At 43.9% G+C, this 26,165-nt stretch overlaps 1 protein-coding gene across 1 annotated transcript in view; it reads left to right on the top strand.

Moving 5' to 3' along the window:
- Positions 1–26,165, top strand: part of CREB3L1 (cAMP responsive element binding protein 3 like 1) — a 79,733-nt gene that overhangs the window by 22,741 nt on the left and 30,827 nt on the right. Inside the window, exon 2 of the mRNA XM_053387235.1 lies at positions 22,430–22,658. Coding sequence (XP_053243210.1) covers positions 22,430–22,658 — 229 coding nt within the window. The remainder of the gene's footprint in view (positions 1–22,429; positions 22,659–26,165) is intronic.

The raw sequence follows: 26,165 nt of genomic DNA, 5'->3' as shown, positions 1-26,165 counted from the left end.
TGGAGAGGGGAATAGCAGAAAGTAATGACTGATTGATTCACCCATCCCAAAACACCTCCCAAAAAATAGTCTGCAACCCTGAGTGAAGTGGTTTAGAACCTGATTTACCCCAATTTATTGAATTATCCCAACTTTGTGGGAGGAAATAATTGAGATTGGTGTTGTTTGAAGGTCATGTTATTTCATGTGGACAATGCAAATTAAATGAGACCTCAAACAACTGCAAACACAAATTAAATTTTCTGGGTGGACAAGCCCTAAATCAGAGATTAAAGGTGAAATCCCTCTCAGTGAAGTCCCAGGTGCTGAGATGTCAGGTTACAGTGGTACCTTGGGTTACATATGCTTCAGGTTACATATGCTTCAGGTTACAGACTCTGCTAACCCAGAAATGGTACCTTGGGTTAAGAACTTTGCTTCAGGATAAGAACAGAAATCGTGTTCCGGCGGCACAGCAGCAGCAGGAGGCCCCATTAGCTAAAGTGCTTCAGGTTAAGAACAGTTTCAGGTTAACCTGAGGTACCACTGTATATACTTGGGATTCTGGGATGGAAAGGGAAAGATGGCTGTTGCCCACATTCTTTTGCGAAAACAAAGCCTGTATTGTAACCCAGTTCTGTTCCACACTGTATACGAAACCATAGGTTCCTGGGCCGGCAGGGAGCAGGAGTAAATAGAAATGTGGCAGGCTTTAATTTTAGCAAAGCCAGGGGTTAATTTGGGAAGATACACTGGGTTAAAAAAAAAAGTCAGTTAAACCCAAATACAGCAGTATTACCCAGTGGTTGTAATCCTCAGTCCTGTCAAGCTGTTTTCTTTGTATAATTTGAGAGTGTCAACAAATGCACAGATAGGGGTGCTTTGGTAATATAGGTTTGAACTGAAGACTCCTGAGCAAACATAGCTGCTAAACAGCAGGAAGCAGAGAGTACAAATAAACGGACAGTTCTCACAATGGGGAGGTGTAAGCAGCTGGGCCCACCAAGTGTCTGTACTGGGCCAGTGATATATTTAAAATATTCATAGACTATCTGGAGTCTATGGTGAGCAGCGAGAAAAATCTAGTTTGTGGAGGGTTACAAATAATTCAGCATGGTTGGTTGAACACCCAAGCAAAATGTCAAGAGCTTTCAAAAGACTTCTCCAAATCTGAATGGGCAAGAGGGCAAGTGATACATTTTGAGAGACAAACCTCCCTTCCTGAGCTGAACATATACGTTGATAGGATGTGAACTCACTGTGACTATCCAGGAAAGAGATATTGTGACCAGGGGGGGGATAGTGCAACGAGAACATAAATCAAATGTGCAGCAGCTGTGAAAATGGCATTATATTTAATGTTAGGGATGATTAAGAAAGGCAGGTCTTCTACTACCAAGCGAAAGCCCTTCACCTATCCAGTGGCGTAGCGTGGGGGGTGCAGGGGGGGCCGGCCGCACCGGGCACAACATCTGGGGGTTAGGGTTAGGGGGTGCAAATTACTTGCCTTGCCCCAGGTGGTGACAACCCACGCTACGCCACTGCACCTATCCAGCTGGTCTGTATTTGAATCAAGATGTTGGACTAAATGAATCTTTTGTGGACTCCTGCTCAAACCAAACTACAAGGATTGGATGTAGTTTAGCCCCTTGGAATACTGATATAGACAACTATAGATAATTAATGATGCAACCCTATACCAATCTACCAGGGCTAAGTGCCTCTGAACATGTATAGAATGGTGCTCTGTGTTCTTATGGTTACCAGATTTTTTCCAGTGAATCCAGGGACACTTTTTAACTTCAATTGATTTTGTATGGAGACTGATTTGTAAATCTGGGGACTGTCCTCAGGAAACGGGAACGTCTGGTAACCTTACTATGGCATCAGAAATGTCATGATGAATTAGATCCATACTGTATCCCATTTTCAATCATTCTCAAGTCAGTCTTTCTTCTAATGCCTGCCTACTGGTACTGTGAAATGGGAGGGGATTGCTTAACCTTCAGCAACAGAAAATAATGAAATACATTTTGTACAGATGTTCTGTTATTTGTGTATATCAAGTTTTGTGGCTCATTCTGAATTATTGGCCATAGATACTTGTGGCAAGCCATGTGCACAGACATTCACTGCCATTAAAAAAAAAAGCTTAAATCTGTGGTTTTATAATAAGGAAAATGCTGTTACATTCCTCTAGTTATTCACTTGTGGTCCAAATTGAAAATAATTCTTGGAACTGATCACAAACCTTGGGCACAATGCCAGCAAAGGAGCTTTTTTTCCTCCAATAGTATTTGGTATCAGTTTCCCAGCCTGTCCCCTCCCCCAACTAGCACTTGTTCAAGTCTGCAGATAGATATTTTAACCTCCTAGTCACCCAAAGTGGTCATTGCTATCATAAGTAACTATCTGTCTCAATATGTACCTATCTGCATATTTAAGATATTCAGTGGAAGGTCTCCTGTAGTTGCCACCACAATCTGAGGGGTGGCTAGTGGTTACAAGAGTAAGGCCCTTCTTCTACATCTATGCATACTAATCAGGATTGGGGAACCTGTGGCCCTCCAGATGTTGTTGGACTTCAGTTCCCATCAACATTGGCCATTGGTCATCCTGGCTGGGGCTGATGGAAGATGGAATCAAATGATATATGGAGGGCCACAGCGTCCCCATCCCTGATTTATATGTAGAAATGTAGAATTAGACATAGTTAATTTACTTGGAACTACATCTCACCATAGTGGGGAAGACAGTGACCAGATGAGCGGTCTTCTCACTCTGTCAGATGCCAACGTCAGTTTCTCTGTTCTCCTTTCTTATGGGTCTTTATGTTTAAATGGGATGTCAATTATATTTGCACAATTAATGTCACTTCTTATTTGGCCCCACTGGCTTGTAGTGCAACACTCACCCCCTCGCAAATTCAAATGTCCCAGTGAACCCTGAAGTCCTTCTGAGTATTCTGCTTTCTGTGCTTCAGACTTTGAAAGGTTCATCCTCAGCAGAGCCTGACTATTCTTTGAAATTTGGCCTCCTTCCATATAATCTCTTCCTAGCTATAAAAGTACTTCCAATGTTTGGAAGCCTGTCCAAAGGCCAGTTGCAGTTAAAGAAACATGCAGAGTAAGACAAATTACAAGGCTGTGGTAGAATTAAGTCCTGCCACGGCTATACTAGCAGGTATGGTTTCTATACCTGTATGAAGACATGAATTCCCATTGAGGGAAATGAGTGCTAAGATCTGGAGGCAGTTTCCTTACATCTTGTTTTTATGAGGGAAGCAAAGCAAACAACAACAAAAACCCATCCACACATAAAGGTTAAAAAAAGTTATTGGGGTCTTTCAGCATTCCTTCCCCATGAATGATAGGGATTAAAATGTTGTGCTTCTTTTTCATGACTTGGTTATTCTGGCCACAACCTTTTGATGTGGTTTCTGTTGTGTGTCTGAGTGATCTTGACATCATTATGAATCCTGTCAGTTTCTTTTTCCAGTGTGGACACAGGCTAGCCTTTGTCTACCACAGATAGAGCTGGAAAACCCAAATGAGCTGTTTCTTTGGTCTCTAAGGGCCAAACTGTATGTTATCTGCACAAAATGTGTGTAACTAGATCCTGACATAAATGTCTTTTCTTTTTTTAAGCTTGGAAAGTTGCTTTGAGAGGGGCCTATTGAGAAGTAGTGGTGGAAAACAACCTCTTTCCTCTCTGCCACTTCCCTTATCCACATTGCCCGCTTTCCCAGTGAATCTGAGAGGATATGAAGCAAGGAAAGGCTTAGCCTTATTTATCTGTTCTCAGTGAACCCCTCACAAAGTGGGCTTTTCAAGGACTGTCAGTTTGTTTGCCTCTAACATGAGCTTGGTCCTTAGCATTCAGAACCGCTACCTGAAGATTCAAGTCACAACCATCAGTCAGAGATATAAAATAATTCCTTTTTATCATTAAACCTATACCTCAGGTTATATGAAGAAAGGATTACAGAGTTTCTTCTGGGATTAATATAGTGCTTTACAGTTTTGTAAACTGTGCTCCTCAAATGAGTATTTTATATTTTGAGATAGTTTATGGTAGGGCTTTTTTTTCAGCTGGAACTCCCTGGAACTCAGTTCTGATACCTCCCAGGTTGGGGGCCATTGCCGTTCTAAGAGAATGAGGGAGGTGCTCATGGTGAGTTCCGAGACCTCTTTTTCTTGAAAAATAGCACTGGTTTAGGGACAACATCAGAACTTAGCTCTGGCAACATTATGGGCTTCAGAGTGTTGCTGCAGAGCCAGATTACACATTATTTAATAATAGCCCAGAAGGTAGCGGCATTATCTAACAGATGTAATGGGTTGCTGAGTACTCTACTACTGTATTTGCTCCCTATTTCTCAGGTTCAGGAGCTTACGTAGACTTGACTTCCTTAGGGACAATTGCAGGGAACACAGTATTCTTTTGTTTTGGTAATATCTGGGCTTATTTACACAAATAGAAGTCAAACTTAGGTGAAGGCATATCACACAATATCCTTCCCATAAGCCAGAGCTTTCCCAACTGTGTGTCACGACATGTTAGGGTGTTGGCTGCAGTGTGTATGTGTGTCGCTCGAACGCTCCCCACACTCCTCCCAGGGCTGGAAAGGGGCCAGTTTAAACTCCGGTTTGCTAGTAAAACTGAATTACTGTGTCGCGAAATGATGCATGTCCAAAAAGTGTGTCGCCAACTTGAAAAGTTTGGAAAGCTCTACTATAAGCAGACAGTAGATGCCCTGCTGCATGTCAGATCCCAGAGGTGCACCCCAATATACTTTTAGCCACCAGCCACTGTCTTTCCACCTAATGCTAAACTAATACAGTCTCTTATGCCCCACCCCTTTTCTGCAAGGTAGGGGAGTGAGGAGCGATCTTCCTAGCTGAAGGCTTTCCTGTTCTAGGGATGGTCAAGAAACCATCTCTCTAACAATTAGTTTCTATAAAGAGATATCCGCCCCCCCATGCTTGGCATTCACCTTTAATTTCTTAACAGAAAGTGTGGCTGTAACAACACAGGCACTGACCATTAAGGGAGCACTAATATCCTGGCTGCTTAACAATCAGGTCTAACTCCTAGATTCATTCACAGCAGTCAGAAAGTAAACTCACAGCGTGATGACTGACAGAGGCAGGCCAAGTAAGACATGACAGGAAGGGTAATGATGCATGCAAGGCAGAAGTGAGGAACCCCTGGCTGAGGAGCACACAGTCCATCAGCTCCCAGTTGGCTTGAGAGGACTTTGTCACTAGTATATTTTTATATAATTTATTTGTTCCCGTGTTTAAAATTTTGAAACCACCTTGGATGCCTTGGCGGTATACAAATCTGATATATTGATGCAGATGAATCAACTGAGTCTAGAAGTTTAAGCCTTTGCTCTCTGTCCAAGAACATACATATTCCAAAGCAAAAGCCAGAGAATGATAAAATATTTGGTACAACCCCAAGCAAGAAATCTCAGTTGGCTTTCTCAGTGACAACCGCAGCATGGGTTCTCTGATACACATTGAAGTACAAGAACTGCATGCATTGAGGTTTTTATTCTGGGAGTCAGAGAGAAGCGGAACATTGTCACATGCATCTAATATGAAATTTCTTCAAAAAGGAAGGGCTTGAAGTAAATTTACAGGGAATTCCCTGACAGTCTTTAGTTTATTACAGTTTAGTTGGTCACACTTAACAGAACCCAGCTGTGTTTCCAACAGAATTAGCCAGTCCTCTCTATTAACTACTTTGCTATAGCAACAAGCCCTTCTAGATACTGAGCCATGATTATTTGTAATTCTTTCAGAGAAAGAAACAAATAGCCAGGATGAACCTTTAAGGGATCTGAGAAATTGAGAATTCCTTTTAAAAGTTTATGGGATTCAATATGGCATTTTGCTGCATGTTGACTTTTTTGCATAGACTCCCCGCCCCTCCCGCCAGATGTGACCATCTTTACCCAGTACTGGAGAGGCTCAGAGGTACAAAATCTGACAGCTAGCTGCAAACAAGTACTTGCTAGGGAGCCCAGAGAGAATTGCTGCTTCAGCAACAGCCTGGCTCAGACTGAGGCTCCACCCTTTCTGGCTCTCAGCCAGGCCTTGATCCACAAGCTCCTACACAGGCCACCTCCCCCTCCTAAGTAGTCACACACTAGGGGGAGTCTCATGTTGCCCTTTTCAGAAGATACGGGAAAAGAGCTTCTTTTGGACTTGCCCACCCTCCTTCACTTCTTTATCTTAAGTGTGCCCTGAGTCCTGCTGCTGTATTAGTGGGGTTTTTATGCTGGTCCTAGCTTCACCTTATGAGGATACAGTGAATCTAGATGACTAGAATCAGATCTGAAGTCCAAAGGTATTGTTTAGACCAACAGTTCTATTCCCTTTTGGTTGCATGGCCATTTATGCATGCTTGCACGAATTAGTGCATTTGGGAGTCTTTTTTTTACTGTTCTCCTCCTGCTGCAGACCAAATGCTTCTGGGGCAGTGCAGGTAGTGGTAGACCACCCTCAGTGTGATTTATTTTTTTTAACAGATTACTCCCAATGCATAAAACAATTACCCTAATATAGTATTGTTGCTGGTTGAAATCTTAGAGATTGCATTACCAAAGAGTAAGTGATTTATGGATTGCAGCCTAGCCCTCTGGCTCTTAAGCATTTCCAGGCTCATACGCTCACAACGCAAATGTGAAACTTTTGCACCCCCACACTAAGCATTTTTTTTGTTGGTGGAACAAGTCAGATTTGGACCAGGAAAGCGATTTTTGCAAACATGTCCTTAAGCAAAAGAAATGGAATGTGACTTGGAGAAGCCAGGCTTAGACTACTTGCTAATTATTATGAACTGGCCAGCCGACAACCTTTTCAGAAGTACAATCTCATGGGCCTGGAGGAGAGTTTGGAATTGCTCAAGAGAGATTTCCAACATCTTGTTAGCTGATTAGTAGATCCACATTAGCTGTGTGGCTCAGTTCCCACTCCCACATGGTGCATGACTCAAAGGGGGCAGACTGATGGGCCTTGGGGAGGCCAAGGTCCTCCAGTAGGAAAAGAAGTAGTGTGTGTGTGTGTGTGTGTGTTTGGCATAAATACAACATTTGCCAATGACAACTTTCCAGCAGATCCCTGAATCCAGGGTGTATATGGGATTGTCTTGCTAGCTTTTTGTCTTCCTAGCTTGGGTAGTTTGCATCCCTGCTTCATGCGGCCCACCCCGCAGGATGCCTACCGATTTCACTCACTCCTGTGTTCCATGGCACAAAGGATGCAGGTTGTCTTCCCTTTGGAAAGGTGGTCCTTTGGCAGCAAGATTAACAACACTCAGGGTCAAATGATACTGACACGTGTGTGTATGTGTGGATAGATAGATAGATAGATGATAGATAGATAGATGATAGATGATAGATAGATGATAGATAGATAGATAGATAGATAGATAGATATAGACCAGACTTCAGCCTCGATATCTGCAGAAACGAATGGCCCTGGTGACAGCAGTCACACACTGCTGGCTGCAGGCAGGAGGTGCAACTCAATAGCTTCCCGGCGCCTCTCGCTTTATGACTCCACTTCCAGAAGCAGCACCTCGCGCATCCTGGAGATTTCGGGGCTGTGCAAGGGAGCTTTCATCCCAGGCAACCTCGCCGGGGCTCCTACCTCAGCCCTGACAAACCGCACGCGGAGCGACTGCTCCATTCTAGCCCTGCACTCCTCTTGATCTGCTCACCGAAAAGGCTTCTCCGTTGGCAGGCTCTTCCCATTGGCCCTAGGTCTCTAGGAGCTGTCCAATAGGCTGATAGGTTTCTTATTGTTTCTTCAGAAGGCCTCTTTTGGGAGCAGGTTAACCCTTTGCAGGCGTTTCGATTGGCTGACTTCTCAGGGAGTTCACTTCTTCCGTTTTGTTTTCTCCGGCTGACCCCGCACCCCTCTGGCATTCTCCCCTAGTTTTCCTTTCGCTCCACTGTGCATTATTTCCTTTGGATCCTTGCAGCAGCTACATCCCATATACTGTCTAGACACAAATAAAATCAAAGCAGCCCCCTCCCCTCAAGACACATATCAGCCAGAACAAACCGTTCCCCACTTCTTTTAAATGCTTGCAAGGGATCTTTCCTCCCCCATTTTTTATTTTCTCTCTTCCTTCTCTCTTCCAATGTTCATATATCACTCAAGGCATGGGGAGCCCCTGTTACACCCCTGCCCCCAATTCAGATAGAAAGTGGATTCTCAAGCTTACACTCGTATTTCAAATTAAGTAAGGTTAATTAAAGTGCATGACTTTACCCAAAGAATCCTGGGAACTGAAGTTTTGTTAAATGTGCTGGGAATTGTAGCTCTGTGATGGGTAAACTATAGTTTCCAAAATTCTTTGGTAGGAAGCCATATGCTTTAAATTTATGGTGTGCACAGCCTAACCTGGAATTCTTTGTCACAGCTGGTTCTATTCTAACAAAGACCAAAGCTATCATGCTTGTGAATCACCTTCGGAGGCGCCTCTCACTGAGTACAGAGGGACCATATTTAGACTGTTATACTGTCTTTTGCTTATGTTACTGCACATAGCCCTTTTCGGGTGCCACAAACACATGGGAAGGGAAGGGGAAGCCTGTGTGAGCCAACTTCCTCCTGATTTCTTAACCTTCCCCATTATGTGGTGAGAGCCCCTCTGTCTGCACAGTTGTTACATGTGGGTGGGTGCTGTTTCAGATTTGATCACCCAAACCCCACTCTTTCCCTCTGCACATGCCTATGCTGTCTGAAGGGGTTTACTGATCTTTCCATGCATATACAGTACAGTGGTACCTTGGGTTACAGACGCTTCAGGTTACAGACTCTGCTAACCCAGAAATAATACCTCGGGTTAAGAACTTTGCTTCAGGATGAGAACAGAAATCAAACAGCGGCGGCAGCGGGAGGCCCCATTAGCTAAAGTGGTACCTCAGGTTAAGAACAGTTTCAGGTTAAGAACGGACCTCCAGAACGAATTAAGTTCTTAACCCGAGGTACCACTGTAGTACTTACATGATGGACTATTAAATCTAGTTTATTTCATAGTCATTCTCTTTTCCCATCTAGAATGTGGAGAAAGATGTGTTGGCACATTCATCTCCTCCTCCCCCTTCTCCACAGCAAAGTCTGCTGGCAGTTCTGCGTCTGGCAGTGGTGGGATTGCTGGTAGTAAGGGTGGCTTTTTCCCAGACTAACATAAGGACAGTTCACCTATTTGACTTTGCTCAATAGGATAAAGCTTGCATCATGCAAACTATTGTGCCATAATTAATTTAGATACTCTTAGGTAGCTGGATATTAGAAAAACCACTAACATTCAAGGATGGTTTCCGCTTACAATTGATCTTTGTAAATCTGTCACTTAATCTTAAATGTAAACAAGGCCACTTTGGGCTGGCAGTTGACTCTTCACCTGAAATCCAGCACATTTTCAAAGAGTGCCAGCATGAATGACTGAAGTGTTCCTGTTGTGATACATCTGATGTCCTGCTCAGTGCTGTTGGCTGCAGGATTTGGGAGCCTCTGGGTAAGTGCCCCATGCCAAGTATTCCACTATCACTGACCCTTCACTGACCTTTGTCACAGTTCGATTTGTACGGCCCTCAAGATGGAGAAAGGAACACAAGCCAAGGCTGATGCTTGCCCCTCTCCCACCATTGCTGGCTTGTTCAGAGAGGTCAGGTGAAAAGAGAAGGACAGCAAGGAGCAGAGGCAGGCAGGCTGAGAGGTTCCAGGGTTCGGCACTGGGCCTCCTTGCTGAGATGGGGACCCTGGCAAGTACCTGAGAATGCTGGCTCCTGATTCTGCTGCAATGCTCAAACTGTTTTTCAGGAGTTTTTGTGTGTGCCTGTGACACCCGTTGCGGCCCTTATGGGACCCAGCGTTAGAAACTTTAAAACCATTGCTTTGGCAAAGATCCTTTGCTGGAAGGAGGTTTGCACTAAAATGAATATGAAGCTTCATTGTGGCGTCTTTAAATGGACGGCGACGAGAGCCAAAGAGAACGTATATTTTACATATCACCTTCCACTGTTAGATCTGAAAATTATTAACACATAGGAAGAAAATACTCCTCACTACTGTCTCATGAATATTTTTCTTCTCTGTTGGTTTTGATTATGTAAAAGTGCCCCCTTATCCCGCCCTTCATTTTTGCTGCTGGCAGAAAAGCAGGAATGTCAACCCCGGAGCCTTTTAGAAACTCAAGGATTCCAGAACTCAAGGAACTGGGCAGGATTCTTTTTTACAACTTTCCTGCAGAAGCAATATAAAAGAAAAAGAGTCTAGACTATTCTAAAGCATTTCCCCTCAGCCAGATCTGTATTTAGAGTATAGGTCATATTCACACCATACATTTCAGGCACTCTTATACCACTTTAACAGTCATGGAATCCCTCAAGGAATCCTGGAAACTGTAGTGCAATAAGGGTGCTGGGAATTGTAGCTCTGTTATGGGTCTTCTAACTGCATTCAGCACTCCTAATAAATGAAACTTCACAAGATACTTTGGGGGGAGCCATGACTGTTAAAATGGCAATAAGAGTGCTGGAAATGTACTGTGTGCATTCAGATACTGTATTGACCGGGCATCAGTAACTCTCTGAATAGGCCACAGCTGAGCAGTAGAGTTAGCCCCCTGATAAAGGCAAATGTGCTTTGGGCTGCAATCTTACGCCTGCTGACATGAAAGTAACTCATATTAAGCAGAGAAGAACTTACTTCTGGGTAAGTATGCACAGGATTGTGTGCTGTCAAGGTTTGTTTAAAAGTGATGGGTGGAATTTGCAAAGGGGGATAGACTTCATTTATTGCAGGGGTCAGCAGGGCAGTTTGGTTATTTTAGATATTTTGCAACTGGAAGCAAAGGTAAATATGGCAACTCAAATCTCCATTCCACCGACAGAAGTTGAGTAGACTGGCAGCTGAATTTTGCGTCAAACTAGAGTTGCCATACGTCCGGAATTTCCGGGACACTGACAGGATCTGGCCATTGGAAACAGTGTCCGGGCAAAAATAGCTTTAATGTTCATTAAAATCCAGACGTAAGGGAGCCCATGTTGGAAGTTTAGATTTTTGCGAATTTCTTAAAAATAGCTCAAAAACTTCTTAGCTTCGAGAAAGAAAGAAAATACTCAACAATTTTTGTGTCCACAGCTCAAGGGAGCAGGCTAGCTATGGGGATGCAGGGCACTTTGCATGACACATACAGTTTCTTCTCCCTACACCTGGCAGCTGCTCTCAGCAGCTGCTGCCTGAGGTGGATGCCTTACTCTGCCTAACAGTAGGACTGGTCATAAGGATTTTTATCTTTAAAATGACATTTCTGCTGGTATATACTCATTTGACTTGTTCACTATATTTTTATCTCCTATAAAATATAAGGAACCTAGAGTGGCTTGCAGAGTTCTCCTCACAACTCACAGATTCAGAAAAAAGCTTAGGGCAAAAATCATTGTTAAAATATAATTTTTGCAACAGCTGAATATATATACCGTACCTCTTTCACATTCTGTATTTTCCATGCCACTGAAGGGTTTCAGGCACCCAACTTTGGATAACATCATTTCATTTTAGTAGAAAGAAAGTCTGCATATAATTCTACCAGACAGTCTTCAAGAGGTAATCATATTAGCAATGGAGGATAATTTTGCCCTGTGTTTTAAAGTGTGCCAACCAAATTAGCAGTTCCCAGACTTCTATGCAGATTGCTAACTGCATTCCAAATTTTTTGCTTGCCAAAAAATCATATTTCAAGGGGAAGGGCATGCAAAATCATTTCTTTTGGAGAAAATGTGCACAAAATGCATATTTTGGGGGAAGGTGCATAGAAAAAATGCAAAAAAACCCAAACTGCATAGAGAAATTTCTAATTTTGTGTGCGTTTGTTTTACAATCCATGTTAACAGGACACAATCGACTTATGGAGACACTGACAGGGAATGAGAAAAAGCTGATCCAGCCACCCCTGGGCTGTATATACCATCAGTTGCATTCTGTTCATCAGCTATCTGACAATCATGCTCTTAGCAAAATAAACATTCATGCTTCACTTACCCAATAAGAAAAAGGTCATATGTTAAGTCTCTTTGAACTTGCAGCCCCAGTTGTGGATTGCAAGTGACATGTGTAGCAGTGAACAATCCACAGGCCTGGAAAATATCATTCAGGACCAAAGTGTATGAGGTTACACTTCGTGATCCATAACCTCCAACTGCATCTTTTTAAACAGAAATGGAGTCTGTTTTCCTTATAAGTGTTTTTCAGTGATGGTTGCTTAATTTGCCCTTAGCATGAGAATTTAGTGTGAAGTACACATAGTGGGTTTGCATCCAATCTGGCACCAGCTCAAGGAAGCTCACTTGGTGCTCTCGTTGGACATAGTTTGTATCATAACACTAAATACCTTGTTCATGTATGTAAAAGCGAAATACCTACTTTATTTTCTCAGGGCTGTTTCACAGTCTCATGTCTGCTTGAAGAAGCTTAACTATGCTTTGTCATGATGTTATCCGTTGGTTTGTGATTAGCCAGGAAGCACAGACATCATAGCTTGGAGTGAGTTTGCAGATTGTGGTTTGTCTAACGGTGAGTAGAGTGTCTCATCTGATGGCTTCAGTAGTTTCAGCTATCACACCACCTTGGGAAGCTGGTCTTCATGTAGCGGGGAGTGAATTTATGAAGCTGAGTGCTGAGAGGATAGAAAATAGAAGCAGCTCTAAAACCATGGCTTTCTTTTTGTACCTTTGGAAGCTCAGGTAGTCGTTTGGGTCCTAAACAATGGTTTCACATGAAGTCAGAATTAAGTCATCATAAGAGTCAAATTACTGGGTCTTTGTGGAGCCTGCCCTACCATTAGGCAGAACAAGGTCACCACCTCATGCAGGAGATGCTGGGGAGAGCAGTGGCAACTCTCTGGCTGCTCCTCCTGAACCTCCAGCTGCTTCCTTCTGTTGAAAGACAGAGCTGTGTATGCCATATGAGCTGACCCAGCTCCCCTAGACTTGTCTCAGATGCAGTGGAAGGTACCATCTTGTCACTTAGTATTCAGGCAAGTTCAGCTGCCATTCCACTCAGCCTCTGTCCATGAAATGAGGAGGGTGCGCCATCTTGTCCTTCATCTCAGGCAGCAAAATATATTGGGCTGACTCTGGGTCCCTTGGCATGTGTACTTATTTTCAGTCAGTGCTCATATGTTCTCAAAAAGACAGGTTTGTCTATCTGATTATAAAGGTAAAGCTAAAGGGACCCCTGACCATTAGGTCTAGTCGTGGCCGACTCTGGGGTTGTGGCGCTCATCTCGCTTTATTGCCCGAGGGAGCCGGCGTACAGCTTCTTTTTTAAAAAATATTTTTTATTAACCGACCAATCAAATCAGGTCACATCACATAAATTCCGAATTACAAAGCCAAATTTTAAATTTTTTGTTGGGGGGACCCATATTTCAAGTTCCGAAGGGGATTCCAATCATCTTCTTGCTGCTGCGTTAATATCCACAAATCTGTCCAAATAATGTTCATAATTCTATCCAGTCCTATCTTGTTCCCACATCTCGTCTTGTTCGTATATTTTTCTTTTTTTCTTTATGATCTCTTCTGATAATCTCCTTAAGCAGATAAACACCAGTTATAATCCTGTGTGAATTTTTCCGTTCGTCCAATCATCATGTCGAGATGGTTTCCATATATCATCACTTTCATAAATAGAAGCACTCTTTCCATCAAATCTCGCAAATCTGTCGCCTTCTTTAGTCCCTCTGAGGAGGCTCACCCACAATATGAAAACAGATCTATTCCTCCTCCCAGACATAAGTCTTTCGACAGAACTTGCCAAAATGGCGACGCTATTTTTTGCTGCGTCATTCCAAAGCTCTTATACTTTCCACGGTCTCCTTAAAACATGCTTTGGTTAGAAAATTATCTCCACACAGTCTTAAATCCTCAGCTTAAGTCATTTAAACGGCATAAGCCGGCGTACAGCTTCCTGGTCATGTGGCCAGCATGACTAAGCCGCTTCTGGCAAACCAGAGCAGCGCATGGAAACGCCGTTTACCTTCTTGCCGGAGCGGTACCTATTTATCTACTTGCGCTTTGACGTGCTTTCAAACTGCTAGGTTGGCAGGAGCAGGGACCGAGCAACGGGAGCTCACCCCATCGCGGGGATTCGAACCGCTGACCATCTGATCGGCAAGTCCTAGGCTCTGTTCATGCTAAAAACACATGTGAAGTAGCCATTGGATGGCGGAAAGCATGGACGTCCTAAAGTGAAATATTCATGGGCTAAGAACAAAGAGAGGACAGGAAGGGTAGAAATGTGGGAACAGGCTTACAGTAATCGTGAGGATCAGGTCGGAGGTGTGTTAACCAGGTTGCAAGACCCACATGCTGCCTGTCTCTTGTTAACACTGTCAGGCTGTCAGTTTCACGAGCACTAACATTCACCACAATTTTTTATTAAGGGAGCAAAGAATGGATGGAGGCATGCAACTTCTTCTTTTTTGGAGTGTAAAAGAAACTTCAGCTGTGAAGCTGGCGTGTAGGGTGAGGGGGGGTGCTCATTCCTTATTGAAAGCAGAGAAGGGAAATGCAGATGTCACAGCTGGAATTGGAGATTTATCTTGGCAGGCAGAGAAGGAAAAATATATATTTATTTAATAATAAAAAGTAAAAGAGAAAACTTAGAAGAATCCCCTCCCGGTTTGGCACAGTTGGCCAGCATGAGGAGAACCTCTGGTTTTCAAGCAGCTTTCGTCTCCTGGATTTGGGCTTTAGTCCAGTGGGACTAGCCTTTTGCTGGCTTCTTTTTGGAGTGAGTTTTAGTGTAGAAAGGTCAGGATGGGGGAGAACTTATTTGAATCTGAAGCAGTGGGGGTGAGACTCTTTCCTGGATTTTTTCCTTTAAGGTGAAAAAACGGTACAACCCTGAGGAAAAGAAATGAAGAATTCTGGTTTCTCAAAGGAAAGGGGGTAGCCCAAGCAACAGAGATTGAGTTCACATTTGTATATTTTCAGCTTAACTCCGGTGTGGCTGAAGTGGGGCCTTTCTCATGTTGTTGGACTCCAACTCCCAGCAGCCTCAGCCAGCACAGCCTGCGGTCAAGGAAGCTGGGAGTTGTAGGCTGCATACACACCATTTTTAAAGCACATTCCTCCACCTCAAGAATTTGGAGAACTGTAGTGTACCCCTCACAAGTCACCTATTCCCAATGCCCTTAACAAATTACAGTTCGGGGGTGGGGGTGGGCCTTAAAGTTATGGGGTGTGTTCACCCACATCTTAAAGGCACAAAGCAAACACTCCTGGCTTAACCTCTGAGACAAACTTTTATGCTCAGGAGGCAATGGAGGAGAACCAGCCCGAGACAATTTGCTCCCTGAGGCAAAGGACAAGATAGCACCATCACCACCCTTGCATGGCTTCCACGTACGGAAGCTGACTGGGCTGTAAGCTGAATTTTACTTCAACTCTGGCAGTGGGTTAGTACCACTTGAGAGTGGTTGAGGTGATGCATGACAGGCATGTACAGCTCTGACATCCAGCGGAGGGAAATGGCTCATGAGGAACTGCCATAGGGGTGGGGTAGGGCTGTTGCTTCTGCCCCCAGCACCTGCTTCTTGAGGCGCTTGCCCCACCCTGCCTCATGGTAAGGCCAGCCCTGTAATGGAGATTCACAAAGGCTTGGGCCATGTCACTCAGGCAGCCTTAGCTCATCTTGTGGTGATGAGAACATGTGGTGAAAATATGTTTGGAAGACTTGGCCTATCATGCGTCTGTCACTGGGAGAGTGTCGTACCGCAGCCAATGACTGACAGCCTCACATGCTTGCTTCAGGAATGAGACGGCTTAAGCAGGAGCAGATTTTCTTACAAAGTTAAAAGATTGACTGCCTTTGGAGAATGATGCCTAAATATGAGATCAGGAGGTACGGTATATCTTCCCCTATCTCCAAGCTCATGGGAAAGAGTGGAGCAGTTAAGAGCGGCCTGAGACTTTGGCTTGTGTCAGGAAATCGGCGCAGCCCCACTATGGGTCTCAGTGAACCTTGGCTGCCCCCATGCTGACTGTTCATTGGTAACGCTTTGGAAACACATATTGTGCTATTTCTTGGCTGTGAAATATGAGGGGTGGGGGAGGGGAGGAGAGGAGGGAGAGAGAGAGAGAACACAAACACAGGGGTGAAAGAGAGAAGCAGATAATGGAGCACTAAATATGGACTTGGTGCTTTTAACTTCAGGCCGCATTGGGAAGCAGCTTTCCCTACAAAATGATGTTGGTCCCATTCCCAACTGGCTTGCCTCAAACTGGTGGCTTTGCCTGAAGGCAAGTTCACAGAAGCCACAGCAAGGTTCACTCTTGCCACTTGACGCTTGCTGCAAAAGCCGTCTTCATTCGCTTTAAAATCACTCAGTGAACAGTTTGTAAGGGTGTTTATATGGCCAATGGTCAGGGATGGTGGGAGCACATCTGGAGAGCACCAGGTTCCCCACCCCTTTCTTAAAGGCTTTACGTAATCCACAACGTTCTCCATTATGCTATATTGGACTCCAGTCAGTGTTTGATTGATGTTATCTCTGCAGCACGCCCTAGATGATATAAAGTGATTATTTCATGAAGCATTTAGTCATAGGTTATATAGGAAGAGAGAGCTTCTCAGTTTAGTCTCCTGACACTCACATAAGAAGCAATCATGGCAGAGCCACTAGGATACAACACAAACAAATGTAACTTCCTCCTTTGAAAGAAGATATATCCCATCCAGTATCATTTATATTTAATCTGGAAACTTTCTTGTAGGAACTGAAATATATAGTAGGAAACACTGCTGAACCACCTTCCCTAAAAGGGAAGTCTAAATTATTTGGGGCTTTTTAGTTTAGGAAAATACCACAACTAAGAGCAATGCTGTGATGGCAGAGGTTTCTGTCGGGAAGATACATGTGCTGGGCTTTGCTAGATCGATGATCTGCCACTGTACCACCTAATCTACACAACAGGCAGAAGATACCCCTGGTGGCTTCCCTATGGGAGGTCATTGGTGCATACCCTCAAAAGTGAGGTTTTGGGAGGTGGGGAGGAGAGGGTGGGACAAGGCTCACCTGGCCAAGAGTCTGCTGGATCCCATACCCCACAAGTGCTGGAAAAAACAGGATGTCCCATTCTTTTCCTGCAAGAGCATGGTGGCCATTTTGGGCGCCATGATCTCTTGCAATTTTGCACTGAGATCGCACCCTGAAGAAAGTGTTCTTTTAGGGGCTGCAGTCTTACATGGTACCCCAAAAGGCAGGCCTTTTGTGGTCTGTGAGCTCACACTGGTCACGTAACTCATGTAGGAGCTTGGATGGGAAGACAAGCATCCTGGTTTGAGGATTCAGTATGCACAGGATCCTAAGCCAGTCTAGCTAGCTGCAACAGACCTAATCCAGGTCTCTGCTGCTGGCTGGAGCTAGTGCAACAGAAATTCATGGTTTTCCTGCCCTTTCATCTCCCTCACTGGCTGGTGCAAGTGGCAGAATTCTGGATGTGACATTGGTGTTGCTTTTTGCTCCATCCATCCCCATTGCTGTCTGCCAGGGGTTTGGGGAGGACATGAGGGAGGTTTTTAACATTTTGTATGGTGTGAAGAGGGAGAGGCGCTTTTTGCCTCCTCCTCATACTAGAACTTGATGGTATAGAGCGAAATTCGGAACAGACAAAAAGTACTTCTTCAAACAACACATAATTAATTTATGGAAATCAGTGGCACAAGATGTGGAGATGGCCACCAGCCTGGATGGCTTTAAAAAGGGGTTGTGGACAGGTCACAGTGTTTTTGTATGGAAGTGCAAACTCCAGCCACCAAACATGGGCCTTAGCAGAAGGGCAAGTCAAGAGTCTCTGATCTTGTCAGGGGGCGTTGCTGACCATCTTTCAACTCTCTTCAACCTTTGATTCACCCTGCTGAAAATATGAACTATGATTCACCCCTGAATCTGTTGCCTTGCCTTGAAATTAAATAGCATTTTCCAAATCTGGAGTGATCTGGGAGTGCTTTCTTCTTTAAGGGTGTCTGTGCCTCATACAGTCTTTGGTAATGACCATAATTATCCCTTATCCCAGTGCATAAACTACCTTAAGTGCAGAAAGCACTTACCTCTGAAAAACCCATTCTGAGGCACACCATGGTTAGTGCTAATCTGGTAAATGAGTACTTGTCCAGAGATAAAAGGGGCAAGCACTGATGAGGAAGCATTTGCACTTGCAAAAGGATCAGGATAATATGCCAATGGGGGAAAGAATCCTAGAGAGGAAAGGTCCTTCAAGTCATTTAAACTCTGGTGCTTCTCCTTTCCCTCCTCTGGCTCACCTCTGCAGCATCCTTGGTGCACTCCTGGCACAGTTATCTCCATTTTAGCCAGCTGGGCCAATCCCTTCTGTCCCACAAGGCTCCATGTTGTGCAATGGCCTGGGTGAAGGCTCCATCTCCTCCTCTCCTGGTGCCGGGAAGCTAAGTGGCTCACATCGCTTTAGCTGCCCCTGAACTTGTTATTCCATTGGACACTGCCAGGGCTGGAGTGTGGCAAGCCAACCCCCACCCCACCCCAGGAAGGAGTTGATCAATCTAGGCTGAACCTGCAGGGAGGACTCACAAGGGCAGAAAGTCTTTCTCCTCTTCTGTCCCATGCAGACTTCCATATCTTGCTGGCAGCAAGGACAAGGGGAGAATGAAGGAGACAAAGACTTTCTCCCCTTTGCCTCCCCCTTGCCGTCGCAGCGAGAAGGAAGCCTGCAGGTTCAGGTCCCCTTCTTTTTCTCAGCAGTAGGGGACATGAATGGGGGTTGGAGACTTTTCTCGGGGGTGGCGTCAGGGGACGGTGGTGTGATCAGGGCAGGAAACTGTTCACCGCTCCCTCTAACCTGCTGCCCAGCGCATGTGCTCCCTCTTACTCCCTTCTTCATCCAGGCCTGCTTTCAAGATCTTAAAACATTGTTTTCACCTAGTAGTTTCTTTTGAGATTTATATTAGCCACCCCATATGCTATGATTGTCATGTATAGACCTTTTGAATGCATTTTGAAAAATGTCACCAGTGCTGATGGCTGGGTTGGTGTTGTGTGCACATAGAATTCCCAGTGGCAGCTTCTTTCCTGCCTGAATATCTGAATATCTACCTGACTATAGTCCTCTTCCAGCTACACTCCAGAACTCTCTGCTCTTTTCAGTACATGGCTGAGAACTGATTGTTTTAAAAGTTACCTGATATCTGTTCCTTTAACCAGCCTCTATGCAGCCTTTTCATTGCCTTGCTTCTATTTACATAATGATATTATGCCAGAGCAAAACAAACACACACCTTGCTATCGAAACAGGAACTTACATTGTAGTATCCGGGGTGCCCAGCTCAACTCCTCCCTCAGTTTTTTTGAGCTGGCAGGTCCTGCTCAAGGGATTTCCTCACGGGAGAGGAGGCCAAACAATGACCACCCTCCTCTCCAGTCTGGATAATAAAAAGCAAGCCGTGTGCCTCAGAGTGGAATTTTAAGACCATGCACCACACTCTACAGAGCACATCTTTCCTTTCTGATGTTTTGTGTAGAATACCATATAAAGTACGGTGCTTACTTCCCACCTTGAAATGCTATCTTTCAGTCATAAATGGATGCTCTGCATCAGAACTGCAAACCAAGAAGAAAAGTATTTTATATAATATTCAATCAGAGTACGACTGCACTCTCTCTCTCTCTTACTCACATATGTGTAATTATGCTTACATTCCATCTACTATATATGTAATCAAGATGATCAATAATTTAATTACTCCATGCATCATATATCAAATAGTAGTATTTGTCAAGAAACAACAGGATCAATATATTGTGGTGAACATGTTGTGGTGAACATCACATGTCTTCAAAAAAAACCAGCACACTGGATACATTGTAAGGAGTGATTAGATTTCCAGCTAAAAACACTCTCCACAAAACACATCTCGGGTCACAGTAACAACCTGTCTAGTTAAATTGCCCCCTGCCCCAGACTGCCTCCTAGTGGCTGGGTCTGGCAAGTGTCTTAACACAAAGGGGACTGTACCTTTCCCTCAGCAGCAGGAATGTGGACAGGTCAGTTTTTGATCCATCTGTATGCAACAGCAGCATTAGCGGGGGGGGGGGGGGGAGTCACAGTAACCTTTATGTAGTATGAAAGGATATGGGTACTTTTTTGTGTAGGGGAAATGTAACATGTAAAGCATCCCTGCAATCCTTTCCCCTTTTCTAGGTTCTTAAGAGGGTAACTTCTTGATTACTGTTTGATGAATCCTTTTGTCCCCTGCCAGCAAACAATGGTGTGCCATATGGAAAGATCTGGGGTATTTTTTTAAAACTATAAAATGTGGATTTATTGGAATGTAGTGCTATACTCATATTAATGTTACCAGGTCATGTTAATGTTACTAAGTCATAGTTAAACTTTCTGAGCAAGCCAGATATTCACAGGCATCATGTGACTTTATTCTATTTTTCTAGGACTCTCAAAAGATGGCCGGAATCCTAAAGGATATTAAAATGTCACAGCCCTTTCCTTTTGTTTAGCTTAAGTTCCTTCTTATAAAGATAGACAGAAACATCTGGCCTTGTAAACTCCAGAGGGACATGGGTGTGTAATGCTGTTTGAGGAACATACGGGAGGGCTTGTTATCTCAGGGACAGTATCTGCAGAGTACAGGATTTGGAGATGCTTCTCTTTAATTTTGCATGGGGCTTTCTGGGTAGTTTTTCACCTTTAGTTAGACAGATGGATAGATTTTGGACACCTGTGGCAAAACTGCACCATAGCAAGCCTCTCAGATGTTTGACACCATGAAAAGCATATGAGCTGTATGGTGCTTACAACATGGAGATAGAAAGGAATCCCAACTGGTCCTAGCCAGGTAGGAAGACTGCAGGGCGCAATCTGCATAGGGTAATATGAGTTAGCTGCAGTACTGCATTTCTGGTCCCTGAGGAGCTGGTGGGGCCAGCAAGGGAGACTCAAGAGGTCACTGTGAAAGCTGTGGTAGAAACAGGTTAGAAATCTGTTAAGAGCTGAAACGTATAATCTGGTGGGACTTCATAAAACCATTAACAAAAATAGAAAAGCTTTTCGTAAGAAGTGTTCCACTGACTGCGTACACGCCATACAGGTAAAGCACATTTCCCTGCCCAAAGAAACTTGGGAACTGTAGTTTTTGGGTGCTGGGGTTTGCCGTTGTGTGAGGGGTAAACTACAGTTCCTGGGGTTCTTTTGGGTGGGTGGGTGGGTGAAGAAATGTGCTTCAAATGTATGGTGTGTATGCAGCCTAAGAGTGTTGAAGGAAAAATGGTGTTACACCAGTGTTTCTTGCAGCAAGCATATAACATGTGGGCATTATATACATGCATGTCTTTTAACATCCATGTACACACATCTTGGAACCCTTTCCCAATCAGGGTTTCCAGATGGACATATGAATGTCTTTAAAGAGATATGTTTATCTGTGTTTGCTGCAAGAAACATTAGAGTTTCCCCTAGCTATTTGGTTATTCCTTTGCTAAGTGGAAATGTCTTATACAATATGCCTAAGAAAGAAATACTTTTTTGAGGGCCAGACTTCATAATAATCCAGTAGCACCACTATTCATATTAGCTGCTTCATCCTCCGCTTATTTGGGAAATTATGCTAAAATTTGTTGCCATAGGGCTCACCCAGGCTTCTGCTTGTCCCACCACTTTTCCCCAGGAAAACCCAATCTTTACTGCTGAATCAGAGCAAATGTCAATTGCGTTCTCCACAGATGGATGTTTGTTCTGATTCAGCTCTAAAGAGTGGGTTTTCCTGGGGAAAGTGGTGGGGCAAACAGAAAACCGCTGGCCACTGTCACTGGACTCAGCTACATTAGTTAAAAATTAGCGTTTTGAATGCGTTATAAACATGCAACACCAGATGGTGCTGGAGAGGGAGGGAAATTATTTGCAATTTTTAAATTATAACAATTTAATTTCTGACTTATTTATAGCATTTTCCCCCTGTGTGTAGATCCACCCACTGTCATTATCAGTTTGAAATGGTGTATGCCAATGGTGACAAACCAATAATTCTGATATCCACAGTAATTGATAACATGAAGCTTGTTGAAAAAGATGTACAGATGGTTTGTTATGAGCGCCGAGGAGAAATGGGTCCATTAAATAGGGTTAGTTAAATTAAGGTATAAATGGCAGGCAGGGAGGTATATCTTTGTGGATATTGTCTGGTTCGTTCTTTAAGAAAACAACAGCTTTCTGTAGCTATGAAAACGGTAAGAATAAAAGGATGAATATAGCTGCTTCTCTTCCAGATAATTTAGCTCCTGATACATCTGGCTTGGGATACATTTCAGTAGAAGGCCCTCTAGTCCCTCACGGAGGTGATGCTTAATGCTCTTCTTTTTGCCCTTTTCTCAGCATTTCTCTGAGAACTTCGACCACTTCTCTGAGAACATGGAGGACTTTTCCAACGAACTCTTCAACAGCTTCTTTGATGACCCCATGCTGGTTGAAAAGAACCCTTTGCTGGACATGGATCTGGACCCTCCTACTCCTGGCATCCAAGCAGAGCACAGCTACTCCCTGAGCGGAGACTCAGCTCCCCAGAGCCCCCTCATGCCTGTCAAGACAGAAGACAATGCCAATGGTGAGCGCGCAAGGTCCATGCATGCTGGTTCGAGAAACATGTCCCTAAACCTCTTAAAAGCCTACCGTGTTGCTAGCAGAAGAGTTGGTTCTCTTAGGTGGGTGTGTTCTCTTTCAAATGAACCATTGCCCTTGAAAACAGCTGATCAGGCTACCTAAAAGAGATGGCCCATAGCTTTACTTTCAGGAAGAAAGTTTAATTCCAGGCAATGAATCTGATCCACTTTCTAAAAATTGATTTCTTATTTTTAAATGAAAGGGGGGGGGGGAGGAATGAGTAAAAGTTAAAATAAAATTGAAGAAAGAGAAGAGGAAAAAACACATCACCATCATAAACAAAGGATACTAATGATAATAGTAGACCACCATCATTTCACATTGCAGATACAGTGACAATTGGTACAGAAATCTTTAATTCAGTATAAGCCCTCAGTATGTCTAGATCAGCCTTTCTCAACCTGTGGGTCCCCAGATGTTGTTGAACTACAACTCCCATCACACCTAGCTAGCAAGGCCAAACCTCAGGGATGATGGGAGTTGTAGTCCAACAACATCTGGGGACCCACAGATTGAGAACCGCTGGTCTAGATGGATGCTTATGTGAAATATGTTTGAATGTAGCCAATTTGATCTACTTTTAATTGATTTGAATCTACCTAATAATAATAGAACTGGTGTTGCTCACTTAATTGTCCGTGATACATACAAATACCCAGTGGCGCAGCTTCATGCTCTGACAGCGGGAGGAGGAGAGCAGGTGGGGTGGGGCTGGCGTGCGTTCTGGGGGCATGGCGTGCCACCCACAGGGGCGTGGCACACTGCCTGCGGGGGCGTGGTGCCCAGCGCGGGGGGGGGGCAGCCGTGATGGCACCCCACTGGGATTGCGCTGCCGGGGGCAGTGCGCTCCCCCCCCACTCCTCTTCCTCCGCCAGTGCTAATACCCCATTAGGCTAAAATAGAAAGGTGTGCAGGCCTCTTCTCCCTCCCTTCTTTTTGGAGACATGTTTTTCAAGAATCCTGCTTCCTTTTGATAAGAGGTTTGGAGAAGTTGAATGAGCATGCTAAAACCAGGTAGCCCAGGAAAGGAAAACTAGGTAAGGAAAGAAGGCTGCAGTAATAACCACACTACGTGATCCTGCCTAATCTGCATTTCCTGAAACAGTATGAACTGGCAAACAACTATCCTTTGAAATTCATACATATTGCAATTCTCCACCCAAATAATGTGCATAAAATGCATATACTATGGGAAAGTGTGAATAACATATTTATGTGCCAACTCAGCCACTTTTACAAGTGCCACATAATACTGGCACCACATCTGTAAGAACTTTATCATTTAGTGTGGCAGCACTGAAACTTTGGAACTCCCTGCCTATTGAAATCAGGGAGACGCCTTCACACCTTCACTGTATTCTTTCAGTGTCTTATTTAGACAAGCCTACCCAGGCATTTAGAAAGTTTGTAGGAGTTTTAATTTGTTTTAGTCTTTTTTATTGTGGTTTTAACCTTCTGTATGTTTTAAATTAGGACTACATTTTTAGTGATTATTTTATTTATTCTCTTCTTTGTAAACCACTATGAGATTTTTTTCTACAATCATGTGGTATATAAATCTTATGCAATAAATAAAATAAAATCCAAAAATAAATACCATTAAAAAGAACATGCAAAATGCATTATATTGGGGGGAAATGCTTGCAGAAATGTATATATTAGGGGAAAGACACATTAACTGCTAACAAATTTTCAAAAGGACTTTAAAAAGAAATGTTTTGTGAACTGATGCAGAAATATGAGGTGCTAAACTTAAGATTGGAAAAGTTAGAAACAGAGAGGAAGCAAACTTGACAGTTTTGTGCATCCCTACTAGGGAGCATCCTAACCGAACACAGTGGGACTTACACCTGAGTAAACATGCATAAGATTATGCTGTGGTTTGCAGCAAACTAAAGAAAGCCAATTTCAGCTTTCCTTGCTTACCAAGTGTCCTTTGCTCAGAGCAGCAGTAATGGAAGAAACAGAAATTGACCATTTCAAATAAGAACTGAGCTCTGTTATATGAAAATATATACCAGACTTAACAATGACCTTTGCTTCTTAATCAGGGCTTGCAACAACAGACTAAACAGGGATTTTGGCTTCATGACTCAGTAAGAGTCACTAACCCACTATTTTAAGAGAGGGAGAGAGAAAACTTACTGCTTTATGGTTATTTAGTGTGAGAGTTAGTTGTTTCCATACTGGATCTGGTCCAAAAAAATGACCTCCCGCTAGCGTACTATTCACTGAACATTACAATGTGTTCCCATATTTCAAAGCAGTTCTTGCTGCTTTGAGCCGTATAGAACTAGTAAGCACCTTTGGGGATATATGCTGGGGTCTTGGGTCACTTTATCTGTTTTTCCATCCATCAGACTTAAATAAATCATCAATGTGGTTATACAATAGAGGCAATGCAGAAAAAAATAACAGTGGTGTTTAGGATTTGTTTGGCAGTGAAACTTTTAAGAGCCATATGCCTATGTCCAGGCAAAGAATGAACAACCATACTGAGGGGAAATGAATGGACTCCAGCAAGTTTTGTTAGGATCTTTATTAGAATGTTTAGCTTGAAATTTACTAAGTCTAAATGTGATGGAGCACCCCAAATGGGCCAGAATGTCTTCTAAAAGTCAGATAGTTGTTTATTTCCTTGACATCTGATGGGAGGGCGTTCCACAGGGCAGGCGCCACCACCGAGAAGGCCTTCTGCCTGGTTCCCTGTAATCTCACTTCTCACAGTGAGGGAACTGCCAGAAGGCCCTTGGAGGAGGACCTCAGTGTCTGGGCTGAACAATGGGGGTGTAGATGCTCCTTCAGGTACACCTGGCCTAGGCCATTATTGAACAGCAAATGGAGTCCCTCACATACAAGAGTGCACACATTGCGTACAGTTATATATGTGGGTTTCCTTTCAGATGTTCAATGGCAAAGGACCACAGCTCAGTGGTAGAGATCCCCTTCTTCACTTGTGGAACATCTCAATATTCACACAGCCTCTGACATCAAATTGCCAAGTACTTCTAGGAGGCTAGGAAGCTGCCTTCTCCTGAGGCAAAACATTGCCCAGTCTAGTTCTGTTGACACTGACTGGTAGAGGCTCTCCAGGGTCTCAGACTACCTGGGAATCCAATGGATTAAGCCTGGGAGCTTCTGCTCTACCACTGACCTAACTCTAAGCTCCTCCTCTTGTGTCAAGGCCTGGCCTACTGCAACCTGCCTGGAAAAAATTCTGTAAAACTCATGCATCCCTGTTCCAAGAAGGAGGCCTAATAAAACATGTCAACTTGCGCTCTTCCCCTCCCCCTCTGACAGGCTCTTGGCAGCAGCAGAGAAAAGGGACTCTTAGGTTGTTGGGATGTGGATGCACAGACCTCTGTGCCTCTCCTGGCACTTTTGGCTTGGGCGTAGTAGACACAGTGGAAGCCGCTGCCTGCAGCCAGTGCTTACTGGCGCGTGTGGAAGA

This window comes from Podarcis raffonei, chromosome 1 (genome assembly GCF_027172205.1).
Source record: "Podarcis raffonei isolate rPodRaf1 chromosome 1, rPodRaf1.pri, whole genome shotgun sequence".
Taxonomy (NCBI): Eukaryota; Metazoa; Chordata; class Lepidosauria; order Squamata; family Lacertidae; genus Podarcis; species Podarcis raffonei.
The sequence above is the reverse complement of the archived record's forward strand: the minus strand, read 5'-3'. Positions and strand labels throughout refer to the sequence as shown.